We start from the raw sequence: 19,222 nt of genomic DNA on the forward strand, positions 1-19,222 counted from the left end.
TCTTTTTCTGTCTTAAAACATTGAAAAAAGTTGCCGATAAATGAGTTTCATCAAATGTTTTCAGGGTTGCTTTCTTAATGTACACATACAAGTTTAAAGCAGCATTATACTGTTGGGGAATTTGAAGTCTGTGAGCATGATATCTTTATCGTTAGAAGTAATTCTGAGTGTGAATTGTGGAATATTGAATTTGTCAGATCTAAAAAGTTGCTTGAGGGTTTATGCTTGCCAGCTCAGTGTAAAGCAAGTTTCAAAGGGTTTGTGGATCTTGAGTGATGTTTACAAAGGTTAAGGCCATTACCTTAAGGAGTATGGTCATTCTTAAGCAAGCATCAGATGGGGTAAATGGCAAGCACTGACTTCACTTGATATCTCTTTGCCTATTTATCTTATTATCCTGAGTAAATGTACTGCTTACTCTTCTGGATGTGTGCCTTCTCATCTAGGAAATATTCTTGGTCTGGATCACCATCATATTTGCAGCTGTTGAACAAGTAACCTCTGTGTGCAAGTTCTGTGCTTGTGCATGTATGGAACATTGAACATTACAGTGCAGTACAGGCCTTTCAGCCCTCGATGTTGTGCCGCCCTGTCATACTAATCTGAAGCCCATCCCATCGACACTATTCCATGTATGTCCATAGAGGTAAAATGTCCATATGCCTGTCCAATGACAACTTAAATGCACTTAAACTTGGCGAATCTACTACCGTTGCAGGCAAAGCATTCCATACCCTTACTACTGAGGAAAGAAATTAGCTCTGACCTCTGTCTTATACCTATCTCCCCTCACTTTAAAGTTGTGTCCCCTCGTGTTTGCCGTCCCCATACTTGGAAAAAGGCTCTCCCTGTCCACCCTATCTAACCCTCTGATTATCTGGTATGTCTCTATTAAGTCACCTCTCAACCACCTTCTCTCTAACGAGAATAGCCTCAGCCTTTCCTCGTAAGACATTCCTTCCATACCAGGCAACATCCTAATAAATCTCTCTGCACCCTTTCCAAAGCTTCCACATCCTCCTTTATAATGTGATGACATTCTGTATATATAAACAGAATGCATTCATTCCACACCCAAGATTTATGGGAAACAAGACCAATGAAAGTGTCTGTACATTGAAATTTATTATCATATTGTCTTTATATCTGAACTGTTGTGCTATGGGTGAGAGGTTTAGAATCATAAAGGATGGAAACAGTCCCTTCAGTCGAACCAGTCAATGCTGACCATAATACTAAATTAAGTTCCACCTCACTGCGCTTGGCTGGTATCCCTCCAAACATTTCTTATTCATGTACTTATCAAAATATAGTCTTAGATGTACAGGATGGAAACAGACCCTTTAGTCCAACCTATCATGCTGACCAGATATCCCAACCCAATCTAGACCCACCTGCCAGCACCTGGCCCATATCCCTCCAAACCCTTCCTATTCATATACCCATCAAAATGCCTTTTAAATGTTGCAATAGTACCAGCCTCCACCACTTCCTCTGGCAGCTCATTCCATACATGTACCACCCTCTGTGTGAAAAAGTTGCCCCTTAGGTCTCTTTTTATATCTTTCCCCTCTCAACCTAAACCTATGCCCTCTAGTTCTGGACTCTTCCCCACCCCAGGGAAAAGACTTTGCCTATTTACCCTATCCATGCCCCTCATAATTATGTAAACCTCTATAAGGTCACCCCTCAGCCTCCGATGCTCCAGGGAAAACAGCCCCAGCCTATTCAGCCTCTCCCTATAGCTCAAATCCTCCAACCCTGGCAACATCATTGTAAATCTTTTCTGAACCCTTTCAAGTTTCACAACATCTTTCCGATAGGCAGGAGACCAGAATTGCATGCAATATTATAACAGTGGCCTAACGAATGTCCTGTACAGCCGCAACATGACTTCCCAACTCCTGCAGTTGTTAAAGTTCACTTGAGAGTGTAACTTTTTTAAAAAAACGTTTTGCGATTTTACATATGAAAGAACTGAAAACCAACATGTCATTCTAAAAGATATGAGAGACTTAACAAACAATCCAGGTTTTTTCAACATATTATTTCAGTTACATCATACTGTAAACTTTTGCTATAAATTCTGTGTCTTACAATCTTATTCTCCACAACCACCTGATGAAGGAGCAGTGCTCTGAAAACTAGTGCTTCCAAATAAACCTGTTGGACTATAACCCAGTGTTGTGATTTTTAATTTTGTACTCTGGAGAACCTTGAGTCAGCTGTGAGCAGGTTCAGAATGGGGTTAGATTGAGAGTAAAGTTCTCTATTGAACATTGTAACTGACCTGCATTCACCACATCCTCTGGGAAGTTTGTTCCACACAACAACACTGTTTTTTAAAAATAAATTTCCCCTCATGTTTTTTTCCAAATCTTTTGCCTCTCCCCTCCTCTTGAAATCCCTTAGTCTAGGTTAGAGTGGTGCTGGAAAAAGTACAGCTGGTCAGGCAGCATTTGAGGACCAGGAAAACTGACTGACATTTCAGGCAAAAGCCCATCATCAGGAATGAGGCAGGGAGCCTCCCAGGGTGGAGAGATAAATGGGAGGGGGGTGGGGCTGGGGAGAAGGTAGCCAAGAGTGCAGTGGGTGACTGGAGGTGGGGGTGAAGGTGGGAGGGTGGAGTGGATAGGTGGGACAGGTCATGAGGATTGTGCTGAGCTGGCAGGTTGGAACTGGGGTAAGGTAGGGGGAGGGGAAATAAGGAAACTGGTGAAGTCCGCATTGATGCCTTGGGGTTGAAGTGTTCTGAGGTGAAAGATGAGGCGTTCTTCCTCCAGGTGTCAGGTGGTGACGGAGTGCCGGTGGAGGAGGCCCAGGACCTGCATGTCCTCAGCTGAGTGGGAGGCGGGATTGAAATGTTTGGCCACGGGGCGGTGGGATTGATTGGTGCGGGTGTCCTAGAGATATTCTCGAAAGCGGTCTGTGAGAATGTGTCCAGTTTCCACAATGTAAAGGAGACCACATCTGGAGCAACGGATACAATAAATGACATTTGTGGATATGCAGGTGAAACTTTGGATGTGGAAGGCTCTTTTTAGGGCTTGGATGGAGGTGAGGGGGGAGGTATGGGTGCAGGTTTTGCAATTCCTGTGGTGGCAGGGGAGGGTAGGTTGTTGGGGGGGCGTGGACCTGACCAGGTAGTCACGAAATCCCTTACCCTAGGGAAACAATACCTGCCATTCCCCTTATCCATACCTGTCATGATTTTGTAAACGTCTATCAGATCACCTCGCAACCTCCTACGTTCCAGTGAAAGAAGTCCCAGCCTATTCCTTTTATCCTTTATCTCAAGCCTTCCATTCCCTGTAACATGCTGGAAAATCTCTTCTGAACCCACTGCAGCTTAATTCTTTATTAATGCACTTAATTTTTTTAAAATTGAGGAACTGACAGAATTATCTCCAAATTGTTTATGCAACAACATCTAAATAGTTGGGCTAAGAAAATGCAGGAAGCACTCAAGACACCCAAGACAAAAGATAGCTTTCAATGTCTGTTCAAGGACTTTTTGTCAATGCTCTTTTTATTTCCAGTCGCTGGAAAATTGAAGATCCACTTGTTAGATGATGTGTCCCAGGTTGATTCTGCTATTCAACAATAATTGTTCACTCATATTTGAAACTTAATCAACTTGAGCTTCTACTAAAAAGAGATATTCATTGGAAATATTTTCTGTTTTTCTCTCTGGATGCTGTCTGACCTGCTGACAATTTTCAATGCATCCTGAGTTTATTTCAAGCTTGCAATGTCTGTCGTATTCTGGTTTTTGTATTACTGAGAATTACCTGCTGTTTTTACAAAAATGTTACTTTGTGACTTTCACCTTCAACTAGGGAAGCCGCAAATGGGCTATAAGATATTTTTGAGTATGAAAGGGTTATTGACTATTATATGTTTGCGTTCGTAGATGATTATGCCATTTTGTTTTTCGACCTGGTGATCTCTAAAATCGACTGCTTCATCGCAGTTAACATTACAGGTGCTGGAAACTGATGAGGATCGAAATAGTAACTCCTATTTATGGGTAGCACAGTGGTTAGCACGGCTGCCTCACAACGCCAGAGACCCGGGTTCAATTCACACCTCACTGGAGTTTGCACATTCTCCCTGTGTCTGCCTGGGTTTCCTCCGGGTGCTCCGGTTTCCTCCCATAGTCCAAAAAATGTTAGGTGAATTGGCCATGCTAAATTGCCCATAGTGTTAGGTGTAGGGGAATGGATGTGGGTGGGTTGCTCTTCGGAGGGTTGGTGTGAACTTGATGAGCCGAAGGGCCTGTTTCCACACTCTAAGTAATCTAATCTAATCATACTTTTTATATTTATTGTCTTTACTTTGGTTTTCTCCCTGTTCATGTGTACATACTGTGTTCCAGCTGGCCATTCTGGCCGAGAAAACCCAGGATTTCCTGAAAACCCTGATTGTGGAGTAAAGGTGATGGTGGTATTGATCTACAGCTAATAATGCACAGGGAATGAGGAGCTGTACTAAATAGCATGGCTCCAGCTATAGAAAGAAGACCATCAGCTTCATGGATTGGTCTGTATGAAATTGGCAAACCTCAGCCTGGAATGGCGTGATTGGCCTTACAATTAGAGGAAATCTAGAGTACTGAAAGTGATAACGTATACATAACAAGAACATATGGACTGAATTCTAATGCAAAGAAACAAGCACTTGTGCACTTTTCCTGAGCTCAAATTTAAAGCAAGATCTGGCATTTTAATCTGGAGGACTGGAATGCAAGACTGTAGAAATTGTGCTGCTGTTAAGTAAAGCCCTGGTTAGACTCCACTTGGAGTACTGTGAGCAGATCTGGTTAGCACGCCTTAGGAAGGATATATTGGCCTTGGAGAGAGTACAACGTAGGTTTACAAGAATGATACCTGGACTTCAGGCGTTAAGGCCTGCTTTCTCTAGAACTTAGTAGGTTATAGGGCGATCTAATCAAAATCCTCAAGGTGTTATCAGGAATAGACAGTGAAGGTAAAGGTAAATTATTTCCACTAGTTTTGGATTCTAGTGCTTTGAGGCATTGTCTGAGAATTGAGACTAGACATTCAGAAGAGATATTACCACATGCAAACGTTGGTAGATGTTTGATGTTCTCTCCCAAATGGCAGTGGATATAGGATCAGTTGTTCAAAATTTTTAAATTGGGTTTTTTTTTGTCAAGTAAAGGATATGGGCAAAATGCAGGTACATGGAGTTAGGCCACAAAAATATAAGGGAGGATAGTAAAAGCTTTTTTTGGGTATGTGAAAGGGAAAAAAATGGTTCAGACTAAAATTGGACCCTTCAAGACAGAAACAGGGGAATATACTATGGGGAACAAAGAAATGGCAGAAGAGTTGAATTGGTACTTCAGATCTGTGTTCACTGGGGAAGATGCAAGCAATCTCCCAGAAGTAACAGTGGCTGAAGGACCTGAACTTAAGGGAATTTATATTTGCCAGGAATTGGTGTTAGAGAGACCGTTAGGTCTGAAGGTTGATAAGTCCCCGGGGCCTGATGGTCTACTTCCCAGGGTACTGAAGGAGGTGGCTCGAGAAATCGTGGATGCATTGGTGATTATTTCCAGAGTCCGATAGATTCGGGATCAGTTCCTGCGGATTGGAGGGTGGCTAATGTTGTACAACTATTTAAGAAAGGTGGGAGAGAGAAAACAGGAAATTGTAGACCAGTTAGTCTGACCTCAGTGGTGAGGAAAAATGCTGGAGTCTATTATAAAGGATGAAATTACAACACATCTGGATAGTAGTAACAGGATAGGTCAGAGAGTCAGCATGGATTTACGAAGGGAAAATCATGCTTGAATAATCTTCTGGAATCTTTTGAGGATGTAACTCTGAAGATGGACAAGGGAGATCCAGTAGATGTAATCTACCTGGACTTTTCTGAAAGTCTTTGATAAAGTCCAACGTAGGAGGTTAGTGAGCAAAATTAGGGCGTATGGTATTGGGGGCTAAGTACTGACTTGGATTAAAAGTTGGTTGGCTGACAGGAAACAAAGAGTAGTGATAAATCGCTCCCTTTCAGAATGGCAGGAGGTGACCAGTGGGATACTGCAGGGATCCGTGCTGGGACCGCAGCTTTTTACAATATATATTAATGATATAGAAGATGATATTAATAGTAACATTAGCAAATTTGCTAATAATACAAAGCTGGGTGAGAGGGTGAAATGTGAGGAGGATGTTAGGAGATTACAAGGTGATTTGGACAGTTAGGTGAGTGGGCAGATGCAGTTTAATGTGGATAAATGTATGGTTATCCATTTTGATGACAAGAACAGGAAGGCAGATTACTACCTAAAATGGAGTCAAGTTGGGTAAGGGGACAGTACAAAGATATCTGGGTGTTCTTGTACACCAGTCAACGAAGGCAAGCATGCAGGTACAGCAGGTAGTGAAGAAGGCTAATAGCATGCTGGCCTTCATAACAAGAGGGATTGAGTATAGAAGCAAAGAGGTTCTTCTGCAGCTGTACAGGGCCCTGATGAGACCACACCTGGAATATTGTGTGCAGTTCTGGTCTCCAAATTTGAGGAAAGACATTCTGGCTATTGAGGGAGTGCAGCGTAGGTTCACGAGGTCAATTCCTGGAATGGCAGGACTATCTTATGTTGAAAGATTGGAGCGACTGGGCTTGTATACCCTTGAGTTTAGAAGACGGAGAGTAGATCTGATTGAGACGTATAAGATTATTGAAGGATTGGACGCTCTGGAGGCAGGAAACATGTTTCCGCTGATGGGTGAGTCCCGAACCAGAGGACACAGCTTAAAAATAAGGGGTAGGCCATTTAGGACAGAGATGAGGAGAAACCTCTTCACCCAGAGAATGGCGGGTGTGTGGAATGCTCTGCCCCAGAGGGCAGTGGAGGCCCAGTCTCTGGATTCATTTAAGAAAGAGTTGGATAGAGCTCTAAAGGATAGTGGAATCAAGGGTTATGGAGATAAGGCAGGAACAGGATACTGATTGAGGATGATCAGCCATGATCATAATGAATGGTGGTGCAGGCTCGAGGGCAGAATGGCCTACTTCTGCACCAATTGTCTAAGTTGGCTATGATCTAACTGTATGGTGGAACAGGCTTGAGGAGCTGAAATGGCCTACTGTTCTGTTGTTGTGAGTCGGGCATGAATTTCTTAGATATCTAACTTATGCATGACTTGTGCCAGTTTAACAAAAGGTTTTGTTGTCAAAATAACCACTAGACACCTTAACCCTACACAACCCTAAACAAACCTTCCACTGACAGGTAAGGTCTTTGCTAATGCTGAAATAGAAGCATCTATAATATTTCTTATATAGTTGATCCAGAATATATGTAGCCTTGCACTAGAGATTTCATGTTTGTTTGCAAGAAGTTAATCTCCTTGATGTATTTCTTTGTTGACAGATTTAAATTGTTCTCTCTCCTTTTACAGCTACCCTCTTCTCCCCCACCCCCAACACCTTTTCTGCCTTGCTGTTTCTTTCCTCCCCTGCCTCTTGCTTGCACCCTCTGTGGCCTTCCCTGCTTTATCTCTAACTCTTGCAGTTGCTCCCTCACCCCCTACTCCCTTTGCAGTCTCTTGCAGCAACTTTCTTACCTGCCAGCAGCTTCATTCTTTTCCCCCTTGACTTCTTGTTCTTTCGGTGATTCCCCACCTTCCCATCCTCACTCACAGCTTCCCTATTTCCCCCTACCAGTAGATTGCAACTATACTACTTGGATTTCCCTCCTTAAAACCACTGCTGTTCATTCTGCTCTCTTTTAAAGATCCTCTTTAAGAGATCCTTCTAAACTGTTTAGTTACCTGCCCTCATATTTCCTCATGTAACTAAGTGTCAAATGTTGTTTGTTAATACACTTGTTATTTATTTGTAGTAAAGTGGTGGCATCTTCTTCTAATTTTTTTTTGTTGCAAGACTTTAATTATTTAGTTCTAATTCTGTTCAGGCACATTCAAGATCCAACTAGTCAGAGGCTGACCTGGGACAAACCGCCAACAAATGTACTGGTCATCAAAAAAGTAAAGGATGAAGCCCTTCTGGAGCCCTTCAAAGAACTATGTACTTTTCTCATTGAGGTGAGCCAGGACACTTGATACTATGTAGACTTATCATCTCAGATAATGTTATTGCCAAACAAGTCAGATCCCAGATAGGAACCTGGCATGTTGGATCTTACTTTGATTGGTTTTACTTTTAACGAAGCAGTGTGAAGTGCTGTCAAAGTGGCTGTGGGAGCCGGTGAGTTTTCAGAAGTATAAATCGATGCTGAGGACTGGTGAGTGGGTGTTTTGTGATTTCTATGTAAATTCCAGTTTATTCTGTAATTTAGCAATTAACTAAAATAACTTCTCAACTTATTCACTAACATTTCTTTGCAGCCTTAAAACACTGGTGAGCACAGCTGCAGATTGTTAATAATCTGGCCAGTTTAAACTTGTTTTCAGAAGTTGTCATTAAGCATAGAAAGAGGCTGTCCTCTGTATTGCTTTGTTTGCATTGAGTGGTGTTCTGAGTGCAAGGAGTTTTAAATTTTGGTTTTGCTGAGTGAGAGGGTTCAGTGGAGAGGGAAAGGTGTTCCTTTCTTTCTGTACCTTGTTCAACCTCCAGTAATTGCCTCTTTCTTTGGTTTAGGGGAAGAACCTGGTTGGTGAGTAAATGGTAAACTATTCTAACTAGTTAATAGTTGTTTGATTCAAGCTGTGCAACAGTGTCCATCCTTTTGAGACCAACTGCGAGTAGCTCCGTGTGGTCCTTTGTTCTCATTCCCCTGGCTGACCATGGAATTTCTCTAGCACATTTAAGAGGTTACTGTTTACTGCAAAAAATATGGAGTTGAATCCAGCACCAGCCTCCCTGTCCAAGTTCTCTGGATGAACACATCTGCAGGAAGTGACACTGGTTGCTGAAGCTTGAGCTCCAGATTTCTGTAGTTGAGTGATAGCTGGAGTCACTGATGTGTGAGGCAGAAAAATATGTGGATAACTTATTTAGGGAGGTGGTTTCACCACAGACTACAACACACTAGCGCAGAAAGAATGAGTGACTACCAGGCAGTCTGAGGGATTTGATATGTGTTGGAATCCCTCCGTCTATCTTGCTTGCTAATCGTTTGAGTTTTTGATCTTGATGAGCGCTGTGGTTCCTCAGCGGAGTGCAGTCAGAATCAAGTCTGTGACATCATGGGTGACTCAGTTATTGAGGAGAGGAAGAAGAGTGATAAGTGATTCTATAGTCTGTGGAACAGATCAGCATTTCTGCAGCAGTACTTGTGATTGCAAGATTGCTTCCCTATAGTCAGGATCAAGAATATCATGGAGTAGCTGCAGGATATCTTCTCTGAGAGGGTGAACGGCTAGCAGTATCATTTACATTCCTACCAATGAAGAAGTAGGAAGTATAGAAAACTCCCAACAGGGTGACCTCTCCTTTCCTGTTTCTAACCTCAGCCCAAACTACCTCAGTGGATGAGCCCTCAAATGTTATCTCAGCTGTTGTAATTCTACCCTTGATTAACAATGCCACATGCCAACCCCACCCCATCCCGTCCCCACCTATTTTACCATCATCTGTTCTTGCTGAAACATGGAAAAAGTGAGGACTGCAGATGCTGGAGATAAGAGTTGTGTGGTGCTGGGAAAGGACAGCAGGCCAGGCAGCATCTGAGGAATAAACAGCTAGGACTACATGGGATATAGGAGCAAGAGAGGCCATTTGGCTCTGTGACAGATCTGCCATTTAACAAGATTATAGCTGATTTTCTATCTTCCTGTACTTCCTGTAGACAGTGAAAGTCTTTTTCCTATGATGATGTCAGCTTGTCCAGGGGGCATGATGAAAATTGAGGGGTGATAGATTTAAGACAGATGTCAGAGGCAGGCTCTTTACTCAGAGTGATAAGGGTGTGGAATGCCCTGCCTGCCAATGTAGTTAACTCAGCCACATTAGGGACATTTAAACAATCCTTGGGTAAGCACATGGATGATGATGGGATGAGCTTCGATTTAGTTCACAGGTCGGCGCAACATCGAGGGTTGAAGGGCCTGTTCCTTACTATTTTGTCCTATGGATCTGAAAGCAAATATTGCAGGCATTAGGAAGGAAATTAAATTGCAAAAGCTTGATCAGTATTTTCAGAATTACTCCCAAGTGACCGTTATCTTTGGCAGTTCCTAAGACGAGGATGAATTGTTTCCACTGCAGGGGTAAGGGTGTGGATTCTGTGGTGGCTGAATAGTCTCGTCTGGAGCTGCAAACTCTGCTGCAGGGGACAGATAGTGTTTGATGTGGTGAGTAGCTGGGGGGCAATTTATTCTGTGCATTCTTTCCACTGCTTGTACTTGCCTTCCATGAGTTCCACCCATTGAGACTTTAAGCGGTTAGCACTTTTGCTGGTGCTGTTTTTCCAGTTTGTATTCTAAGGCAAATGATTTCCAATTGTTGTTGATGTTGCATTTGTCTGGGGAGGCTTTCAGGCTTGCCTTGTAACATTTCCTCTTTCCTACTTCGCATTGTAGAGTTCTGAGTGGAGCACTTGAGCCAGAGAAGATGAGTGCCTGCAATTTGCTAGTTTTATTCAGCCAGTGCAGACATGATGGGCTAAATGGCCTTTCTGCACTGAAATATTTTTGTGGCTCTATGTAATGAGAGAAGACTAATTGTTCAAACACAAATGTTTTTGGGCTGAGTGACCATAATATGAATGAATTTTACTTTGAAGGTAAGGTTGTTCTGAAGCCAGCGTTTTAAATTTGGGTAAAGGATTTTATGAAGTTATGATGGGCGAATTGGCTGAGGGGGATTTCAAAAATGCGTTAAAAGGAATGATGTTACATAACCAGTCAATGTTTGTTCAAGAAATCAGCAACTAAATTCCTTAACTATAAATGAGAGATGATTTGACTGAAACCTATAAAATACTTAGGCCACGCAGGTACAGGTAAGATATTTCCCCTGGCTGTGTAATCCATAAACCATGGTAAACTATTTCAAAATCAGGAGGAGCCTACTTGGGACCAAGGTGAAGATGTTTTTAAAAAGGGTTGCAAATCTTCAGAATTCTCGACCCCATTGGACTGTGGAAGGTCAGTCGTAAAATATACTTAAAAGTAGGGATTGACAGATTTCTAAATACTACTGACATAAAGGGAAATGGGGATGGTGTCGGGAAAAGACATTGAAGTGGATGATCAGCTGTGTTTGTATTGAATGGCAGGCTGGACTAGGTGGGCTGAATTGTCATCTGCTCCTGTGTTCCTAAGATAGACTGCTTGGAGTATGAAATTTGACGAAGTTGTTGGGAATACATATTTACACTTAAATACTATGTCATAAAAACTGAAAGGTTTTTAATTATTTGTACATTCTTTAGGTGTTTAAAGTGTTGTTTCACTGCTGTTTACTAGCAATCAACTGACTTTGGTGAGAAAAGGAAGTAACGTTTTCAGGGAAATGATAAATGGTATTATTATCTGAAGTATTGACTAACTTGGCTTTGAAAGGACCAGTGGCCCTCTAAACTAATGATTCCCAGCAACCCTTTTTGGACTTGAAATTCTATTTTGTAGACTGTGGAGAAGATCCAAGAAACTACAAGTGTCTCTCTCAATCTTTTCTCTCAGCGGAAGCCTTGTAGACTTCCTAAATACCAATGTTTCTGTTTACTTGGTAAAACTGAAAGTAGACTGATCAATTCCCAAAGGCTCGTTCACGCTAATTATAATAACTGGACATTATCATTGATATATAGGTGTAGGTAACTCCTCTTCATTGGCGAGGAGCCCAGTGAATGTGAGTTCATCATATGCTATCCTTTTGTTTCCAGACCTTAAGCCCTTAACAAACAGTTTGTTTTTCCCTTAGCCTCTTTTTTTTATATATATGCGATTGTGTATATGTAAAAAGGGGCTAACTTGCAACTGATCTGTACTGTGGCTGTCAGGTTATTTCAGCTTGAGAGAACATTGACTGAAATAAAATGGTGAGCTGATAAGGACTCCTTCCACCTCCTTTTCAGGAAAGAAGCATGGAGTTCTTAGTTTCTCCAAGTTGAAGATAAATTTAAGAGTTTGAACACCTGTGGTGGAAAAAAAGATATTTAAAGCCTGAAAATTGGAAACAGCCATATAGATGGAGGGAACTTAATTGACTATTTTCTGTTATGTTCCTTTTTTTAAAAAAATTAAAATGAAGTGAATATGAAGAGTTGTGGATTCAGGTGGGAAGAAAAAAAATCTAAGATTGGAAGAAATCAGTTCTGTGGTTTGGGCTAAAATGATTGCCCCAGGACAGTCTTTGGAAAAAGATTGAAATAGACTCCATTGGGTTTGGTGGCTGAGGGGTAGAAAGGTGTGAAGGCAAGTTCTCCAGTGGAGATTAGATCATTGACCACCACAGGAATGGTTCACTGGTGTGGTTATGATTCCAGGGTAATTAGGAAATGCCAGAGAGCTGGGTGCAGACCTCAAAAGGTAGTTTGATCCACCAGGCAATTACAGTACCAGTCTTGACATCAGCTTTAATGACAATGTAGATGTTGGGATTTGAAACTTGAACAATGGATATAAATCCGAGTAAATGAGGAGCAGAGAAATTGAGACAACTAATGTCATATTGATAGTTCACAATGAAAGGAGTCTGGTGGAGGGATCCAAATGGAATGCAATTATGAAGTTGGGGAAAAGGTCTGTTGTGCAGGATTCCTGGCCAATGAGGTAGGTGTGGAGCCAAAAAGATAGTAGAATTTGCATTACATTTAGTTTGAAATTGCTTGTGATGGAAAGTAAGATGAAACAGAAGATTATTTTACTGTCCTGTTTATAGTGTTGGGTTAATGTGGATAACTATTTTCTTGGCTCATTAGTGTGCAACACTATATTTCACTAGCCTGTTGATAGTAATTTAATATGAACATTTGTTTATTGATCTGTTTACAGCAATAGGAGCACTGCTTTTAAATGAAAATTCAATTGCAGGGTTATGGTGAAAACTAGATACCTTTATCTCATTTTGGTTGGTGCCTTTTTGAATCTCATCTTTGGACAGTACACCAGGCAAAAATCATGGTTCAGATTCCTACGGTGAGCAAGCTTGTTGTCATGGATTTCAATGACTGTTGGCTTCATAAATCAAAGTGATACCCTCTGATTCATTTTGCATGTGATTTGAGTGGTCAGCTGTACAAAAATTCAAAATGGTTTCAGTGAACATCTTTCAAGGATCGAAATAATAATTTTTGTTTAATTGGACGCACTTCAAAAATTCTAATAAGGCAGTCATTTGAAATCTTTGAAAAGTTTTTTTTAGTATTTGTCAGTTTTGATTCTCTTCTCATTCTAAGCCTATGAGCAGTCTGTTCGTCCTTTCCAGCCTGTTGTACGTTCACCAAAGTCATGGCCTATTTGATACTCAACTCCATTTATCTGTCTCCTCTCTATGCTTTGATCCTCGAGATCCTTCAAACAATTTACCCTCTGACAGCTTGTAGAAAATCATTACACAGAGGACTCTGTCCTTCTATCAATAAGAGTGTTTCTTTCATGAATGCAAACTTCATTTGAAGACTACGTCTATTTTTCAATGATTTCCTCTGGCCATGTGAATACAAAATGATTTTGTTCTTTTTGTAATGCTACCAGGGAAACTGGAATGTTACTTGTAAAGGCAAAAATGATGAAGCACTCCAGAGATCTTATCAGTCCCTAATGTCTCTAAATCTACCTCCGTAAGTAAATTGGATCCCAAATGACACAACGGCATTACTGTGTTGGAAGCAAGACAGAGGAGTTGCATTCGAACGAATAACACCTGTTGTATATAGGTTTAAATAGTATACTCATTTTCCTCCTCCTCACACTGTTGATTAGGATGAGAATACCTGCAACGTTCAGTACAGTATTCCTTTGGCAATGTTTGGTAACAGCGAGTGAACTAGGGGTAATTGTTGGCCTTTCAACTGAATTAAATTTTCTGTTTCTTTTTCCTCTCTCTTTGCAGGAGAAACACTTGATTGTATTTGTTGAGAAAAAAGTGGTGGATGACGCAGCACTTGCTAAAGATGTAAAGTTTGAGCCCATCCGGCAGCAGCTCAGTCCTTTCCGCGAAGGTAAGATGGGGAGGGGAGACTTTCTTGCTAATAGAATACTACGTGATGATCAGATCTATAAATGCTGGAACTGCACACCAAGTCAGTCATTCCATTAGAAAATAAAAGCTTGGGGATTGAAATGTGAGGAAGAGCCCACCTGAGAAGAGAAGTTCTGTGTGGAAACCCTTTCTGAAGACCCAGTGTTACTTTTTTTCTTCTTAGCTGCCAGTGAACATAGTGTGTAACTTCTCTATTTGCCTGTATGTTGTGTAACAAGAAGCAAAGGGCTTTTAATTTATACTGCATGTGGTGTTCTCATCTACTTTTGATTATTCATCTGATTTTGTCCTAAAAATGTAATTGAGAGACAAGAAATAGTCCTGACTGTTTGCTTGTCTGGATGTTTTTTGGGTAGTAAAATATTTCTTCTTGAAATAAGAGCTGGAATGTGTAAAATAAGCTTACCTCTTCTTTAAATCTCAGGTTACGATGAATTGTCTGGCTACATAGATCTAATCATTTGTCTAGGTGGTGACGGCACACTGCTATATGCCTCCTCTCTCTTCCAGGTATTAAGTCGAACTCCTGATATGTTTGTCGTGTTTGTTTTAATATTTTATCACAAGGCTCTGAAAAGCTAGATTAAAGAGCAAGGACCTCTACTGATATATGCTAAACAGTCAGAAACTTGCTACAGCAACTGTGAAAGCATGTGTTTGCAGTCTGGTCAATTGGTGTGCATTGTGTCTAATATGCAGCTGAAGTGATTAACAGTTGAACTACCCAAAATTGTACCCAAAGACTGCAGCAGAAAGGACCCACTTATATAGAAGCTTAGTTCACTCCCCAGAGAAGTTAAAAAGTTTGAATTTAATTTTTGTTGACTGTTCCATGTTATGCCATTATATCGTAATGACAATAGACAATAGGTGCAGGAGTAGGCCATTCTGCCCCTTGAGCCTGCACCACCATTCATTTATGATCATGGCTGATCATCCTCAATCAGTATCCTGTTCCTGCCTTATCTCCATAACCCTTGATTCCACTATCCTTTAGAGCTCTATCCAACTCTTTCTTAAATGAATCCAGAGACTGGGCCTCCACTGCCTTCTGGGGCAGAGCATTCCACACACCCGCCACTCTCTGGGTGAAAAAGTTTCTCCTCATCTCCGTCCTAAATGGCCTACCCCTTATTTTTTAAGCTGTGTCCTCTGGTTTGGGACTCACCCATCAGCGGAAACATGTTTCCTGCCTCCAAAGTGTCCAATCCTTCAATAATCTTATACGTCTCAATCAGTTCCCCTCTCAGCCTTCTAAACTCAAGGGTATACAAGCCCAGTCACTCCAATCTTTCAACATAAGATAGTCCCGCCATTCCAGGAATTGACCTTGTGAACCTATGCTGCACTCCCTCAATAGCCAGAATGTCTTTCCTCAAATTTGGAGACCAGAACTGCACACAATATTCCAGGTGTGGTCTCACCAGGGCCCTGTACAGCTGCAGAAGAACCTCTTTGCTTCTATACTCAATCTCTCTTGTTATGAAGGCCAGCATGCTATTAGCCGCCTTCACTACCTGCTGTACCTGCATGCTTGCCTTCGTTGACTGGTGTACAAGAACACCCAGATATCTTTGTCCTGCCCCCTTACCTAACTTGACTCCATTTTAGGTAGTAATCTGCCTTCCTGTTCTTGCCACCAAAATGGATAACCATACATCTGTCCACTCACCTAACCTCTCCAGGTCACCCTGTAATCTCCTAACATCCTCCTCACATTTCACCCTGCCACCCAGCTTTGTATCATCAGCAAATTTGCTAACGTTATAATTAATATCATCTTCTATATCATTAATATATATTGTAAAAAGCTGCGGTCCCAGCACTGAACCCTGCGGTACCCCACTGGTCACTTCCTGCCATTCTGAAAGGGAGCCGTTTATCTTTGTTTCCTGTCAGCCAACCAATTTTCAACCCAAATCAGTACTTTGCCCCCAATACCATATGCCCTAATTTTGCTCACTAACCTCCTCTGTGGGACTTTATCAAAGGCTTTCAGAAAAGTCCAGGTACACTACATCCACTGGATCTGCCTTGTCCATCTTCAGAGTTACATCCTCAAAAAATTCCAGAAGATTATTCAAGCATGATCTCCCCTTCTTAAATCCATGCTGACTCTGACCTATCCTGTTACTGCTATCCAGATGTGTTGTAATTTCATCCTTTATAATAGACTCCAGCATCTTTCCCACCACTGAGGACAGACTAACTGGTCTATAATTTCCTGTTTTCTCTCTCGCCCCTTTTCTTAAATAATGAATTTGATATTGTGGAGAGTGTAAAGGAAACAATGTCAGATCAGAAAGATAGTATTGGGGCAGGAGCAAGATGTCGTCTTTGGTGCTGGAACATCTGTCCAAGATGCATGTAAGATCCTGAAGAGACATGATGGGCGGATGTAGAAAGGATATTTACTTAAATGGAGAATTTAGAGCTAATGGACACTGCTTTTAAAAAAAAAGAATAATGGATTGCCTGTTTAGGATAGATAAGGACATTTTTTTTTCTTTGAAGATTGAGTGTTTTTGGAGTTGCCTTCCTCAAAAGGTGATGGTGGTAAAACCTTTCAATATTTTTAAGGCAAAGGAATGAAAGAATGTTCCTAACGTTTTTCTCTTTCGCCTGGACCTCTGAAGTCTATGCACGGCATCAACTTCCAGAATCATGCCAATCATTGTGCATGCAGCTTACAAGGACATTGGTGAAAGATCCATTAGAAAGAAGTTGAGGTCAAAGTCATGATATTGAATGGCAGAGTACCCTCAAGCGGTGGAGATGTCTTCTCTGTTCCTAATTTGTATATTATCCCTGGCTGGCTTTTAATGGAAATGAACAGGCTGAGGGGTTTACACATTCTAAATACCACCTGATCTCAATAAATGAGTTGAGATTCACTTCTATATTGTTGGACGTGATTTTCAAAAATGTTAACTCTGCACAGTTCATCTCTGGATAGCCAGTTGGTAAAGAATAGTACTGAAGCCAGGCACTTGCTTTTCTATAAATGGCAGGTAAGTCATTGCACATATTAGACAGCTGATGTCATTTTTAGTAAACCACATGGTTTACTTTTTCAACACAGGAAAAGCACCGAGTTTTGTATTTTCTAGTTTTCTATAATGTCCTTTTAAAAAGGTATTCCCATCAGTTGTCCTTCATTCATTTTAGTCAAATAAGTGCTTTATCAGCTGGGTATGTTTTTGGCAGGATGTAGTTGTAAGCCATTTGACTGTGATGTATGTTCATATAGTTGAGTTTCATCCTTTCCTTCCCTGACATCCTGAAATTTGTGAAGTTTGCTACTGTTATCACTGGATGCTGGCTGAGCTTAGAAATGTTTTCTGAAAACCTGATGTATTGATCCTTATTGTACTGCCTTAAGTTATAGAATAAAAGTATTAAAAATTAATCATGAGGAAATTAATTATATTGATATTAATTATAACAGAGGAAGATGGTAAAGTCAATAAGGGAATAGAACGTTTTACAATATGCTGAGGACTCTTCCATCATTTAATATGTAGAAAGTCTTTGTTTTTGTTGTATCAGTATGGATATAGCAGCTTGATTTGTGTGGCTAACTTTGCTGTTGTTTTTTTTTCTAGACCAGTGTTCCGCCTGTAATGGCATTTCATCTTGGTTCACTTGGATTTCTCACACCTTTCAAATTTGAATCTTACCGAAAAGAAGTGACCAATGTGATTGAAGGTATGAAAGAAATACTTTTTTGGAACCTTTTTATCTTTATGAAATGCTGTGGGCTGTGTTAAATGATACATTTAAGGTTCATCTGATCTTTATTTGGGGTTAAATTAACTTCGGTTATTAAAACTATCTCAGTAAATTAGTGTACATACACTCTAGTATAATGTCCAATTATTTTGAAAGATAGCCAGCAATACAGTTATGGGTTCTGTCTTTCTGATCACCGAAACATTGATTTGCTTTCTTGACCTTCAATATACCTGCTGATGACCTGGATTGGGCCACTTGAGGCAGGCCATTACAATTAAAGCAGTGCTCCCTTTTGCCAACTTTTATTACAGTCAATTCTGCTATAACTCAATAGTTCTGTTCTCTTGCAATTCCATGTTGTAAGAAAATCATGTAATAGCAGCACCACTTAAACTAAAGGGGCTGGAATTGTGTTATAACCAATAAATGCTTTAAAAGTTCACAGTTTAGAAACACTGTCTCCAATTCGTCAATCACATTATAGTGAATTTGCACTAATGAAACACTTGTCATAGCAGAATGACTTTTGCCAAATTGTGGTAGAATTGTAGTTTGCATTTTGGGGCTGTGCAAATAGTGCAGAGTGAGTGATTGATTAACTTGGCTAATGTAGGCATTAAAGATATTGCAAAGTTGCAATGAAATAAAAGATTGGTAGATTGCAGTTTCCGCTCAGGAACTGATTACCTGGCCCTTCAGGTCTGTGTCACTGTCTTTCCTCCCATTTGGTTGAGTCCCACTTTTTCCTGCACCATTCCTCTTACACCTCAACTCAATACAGTGGGACCTCAATTATCTGGCATCCGACTATTCAAATATCGGATTATCCATCAAGACCGCAAGGTTCCGATGCTTGGCTAAACTGTTATCCGGCATTTGATTATCCGGAATTAGATTAACTGAATGAAATGAAATACTCCCTGCCTGTGTCCTTCAGATTATCTAAGTTCCTCTGTATTTGTCAACCACAAAGGACTGTTTGTTTCTTTTTGTGTGATTCATTCACTTAATTAGTATGAATGGTAAAATTAATAATCATTTATATGGGTGGGTGATGTAGTGAAAGGGAGACAAATGACTGCATATTGTGCACATATACTGCAAATATTGCAGCTTGTTACATAAAATATGCTTTTAAATTGGGGATAGTGGGCAGTGTCAATGCTCACATTTACCTCCCAAAGGACACAGGCGCCGGTATGGATTATTTTTAGTGTTTTTATTGTACCATGAGAAGCATAGCTGATTGGTACTTCAACTCCAACACCTTGCTCTTTTTACCTGTATCACTGATGGTTTTTTAGATTAGATTACTTAGATTAGATTACTTAGTGTGGAAACA

The 19,222-nt window shown here is 40.8% G+C and overlaps 1 protein-coding gene across 2 annotated transcripts in view; it reads left to right on the plus strand.

Moving 5' to 3' along the window:
- The window catches only part of LOC140478762 (NAD kinase-like), a 63,930-nt gene that overhangs the window by 21,099 nt on the left and 23,609 nt on the right, over nt 1-19,222 (plus strand). For both annotated transcript variants that reach the window (XM_072572107.1, XM_072572108.1), the window contains exons 4-7: nt 7,949-8,078; nt 13,996-14,104; nt 14,570-14,655; nt 17,751-17,853. In XM_072572107.1, the coding sequence (XP_072428208.1) occupies nt 7,949-8,078; nt 13,996-14,104; nt 14,570-14,655; nt 17,751-17,853 (428 nt within the window). The remainder of the gene's footprint in view (nt 1-7,948; nt 8,079-13,995; nt 14,105-14,569; nt 14,656-17,750; nt 17,854-19,222) is intronic.

Source organism: Chiloscyllium punctatum, chromosome 6 (genome assembly GCF_047496795.1).
Source record: "Chiloscyllium punctatum isolate Juve2018m chromosome 6, sChiPun1.3, whole genome shotgun sequence".
In the NCBI taxonomy this organism is placed as follows: domain Eukaryota; kingdom Metazoa; phylum Chordata; class Chondrichthyes; order Orectolobiformes; family Hemiscylliidae; genus Chiloscyllium; species Chiloscyllium punctatum.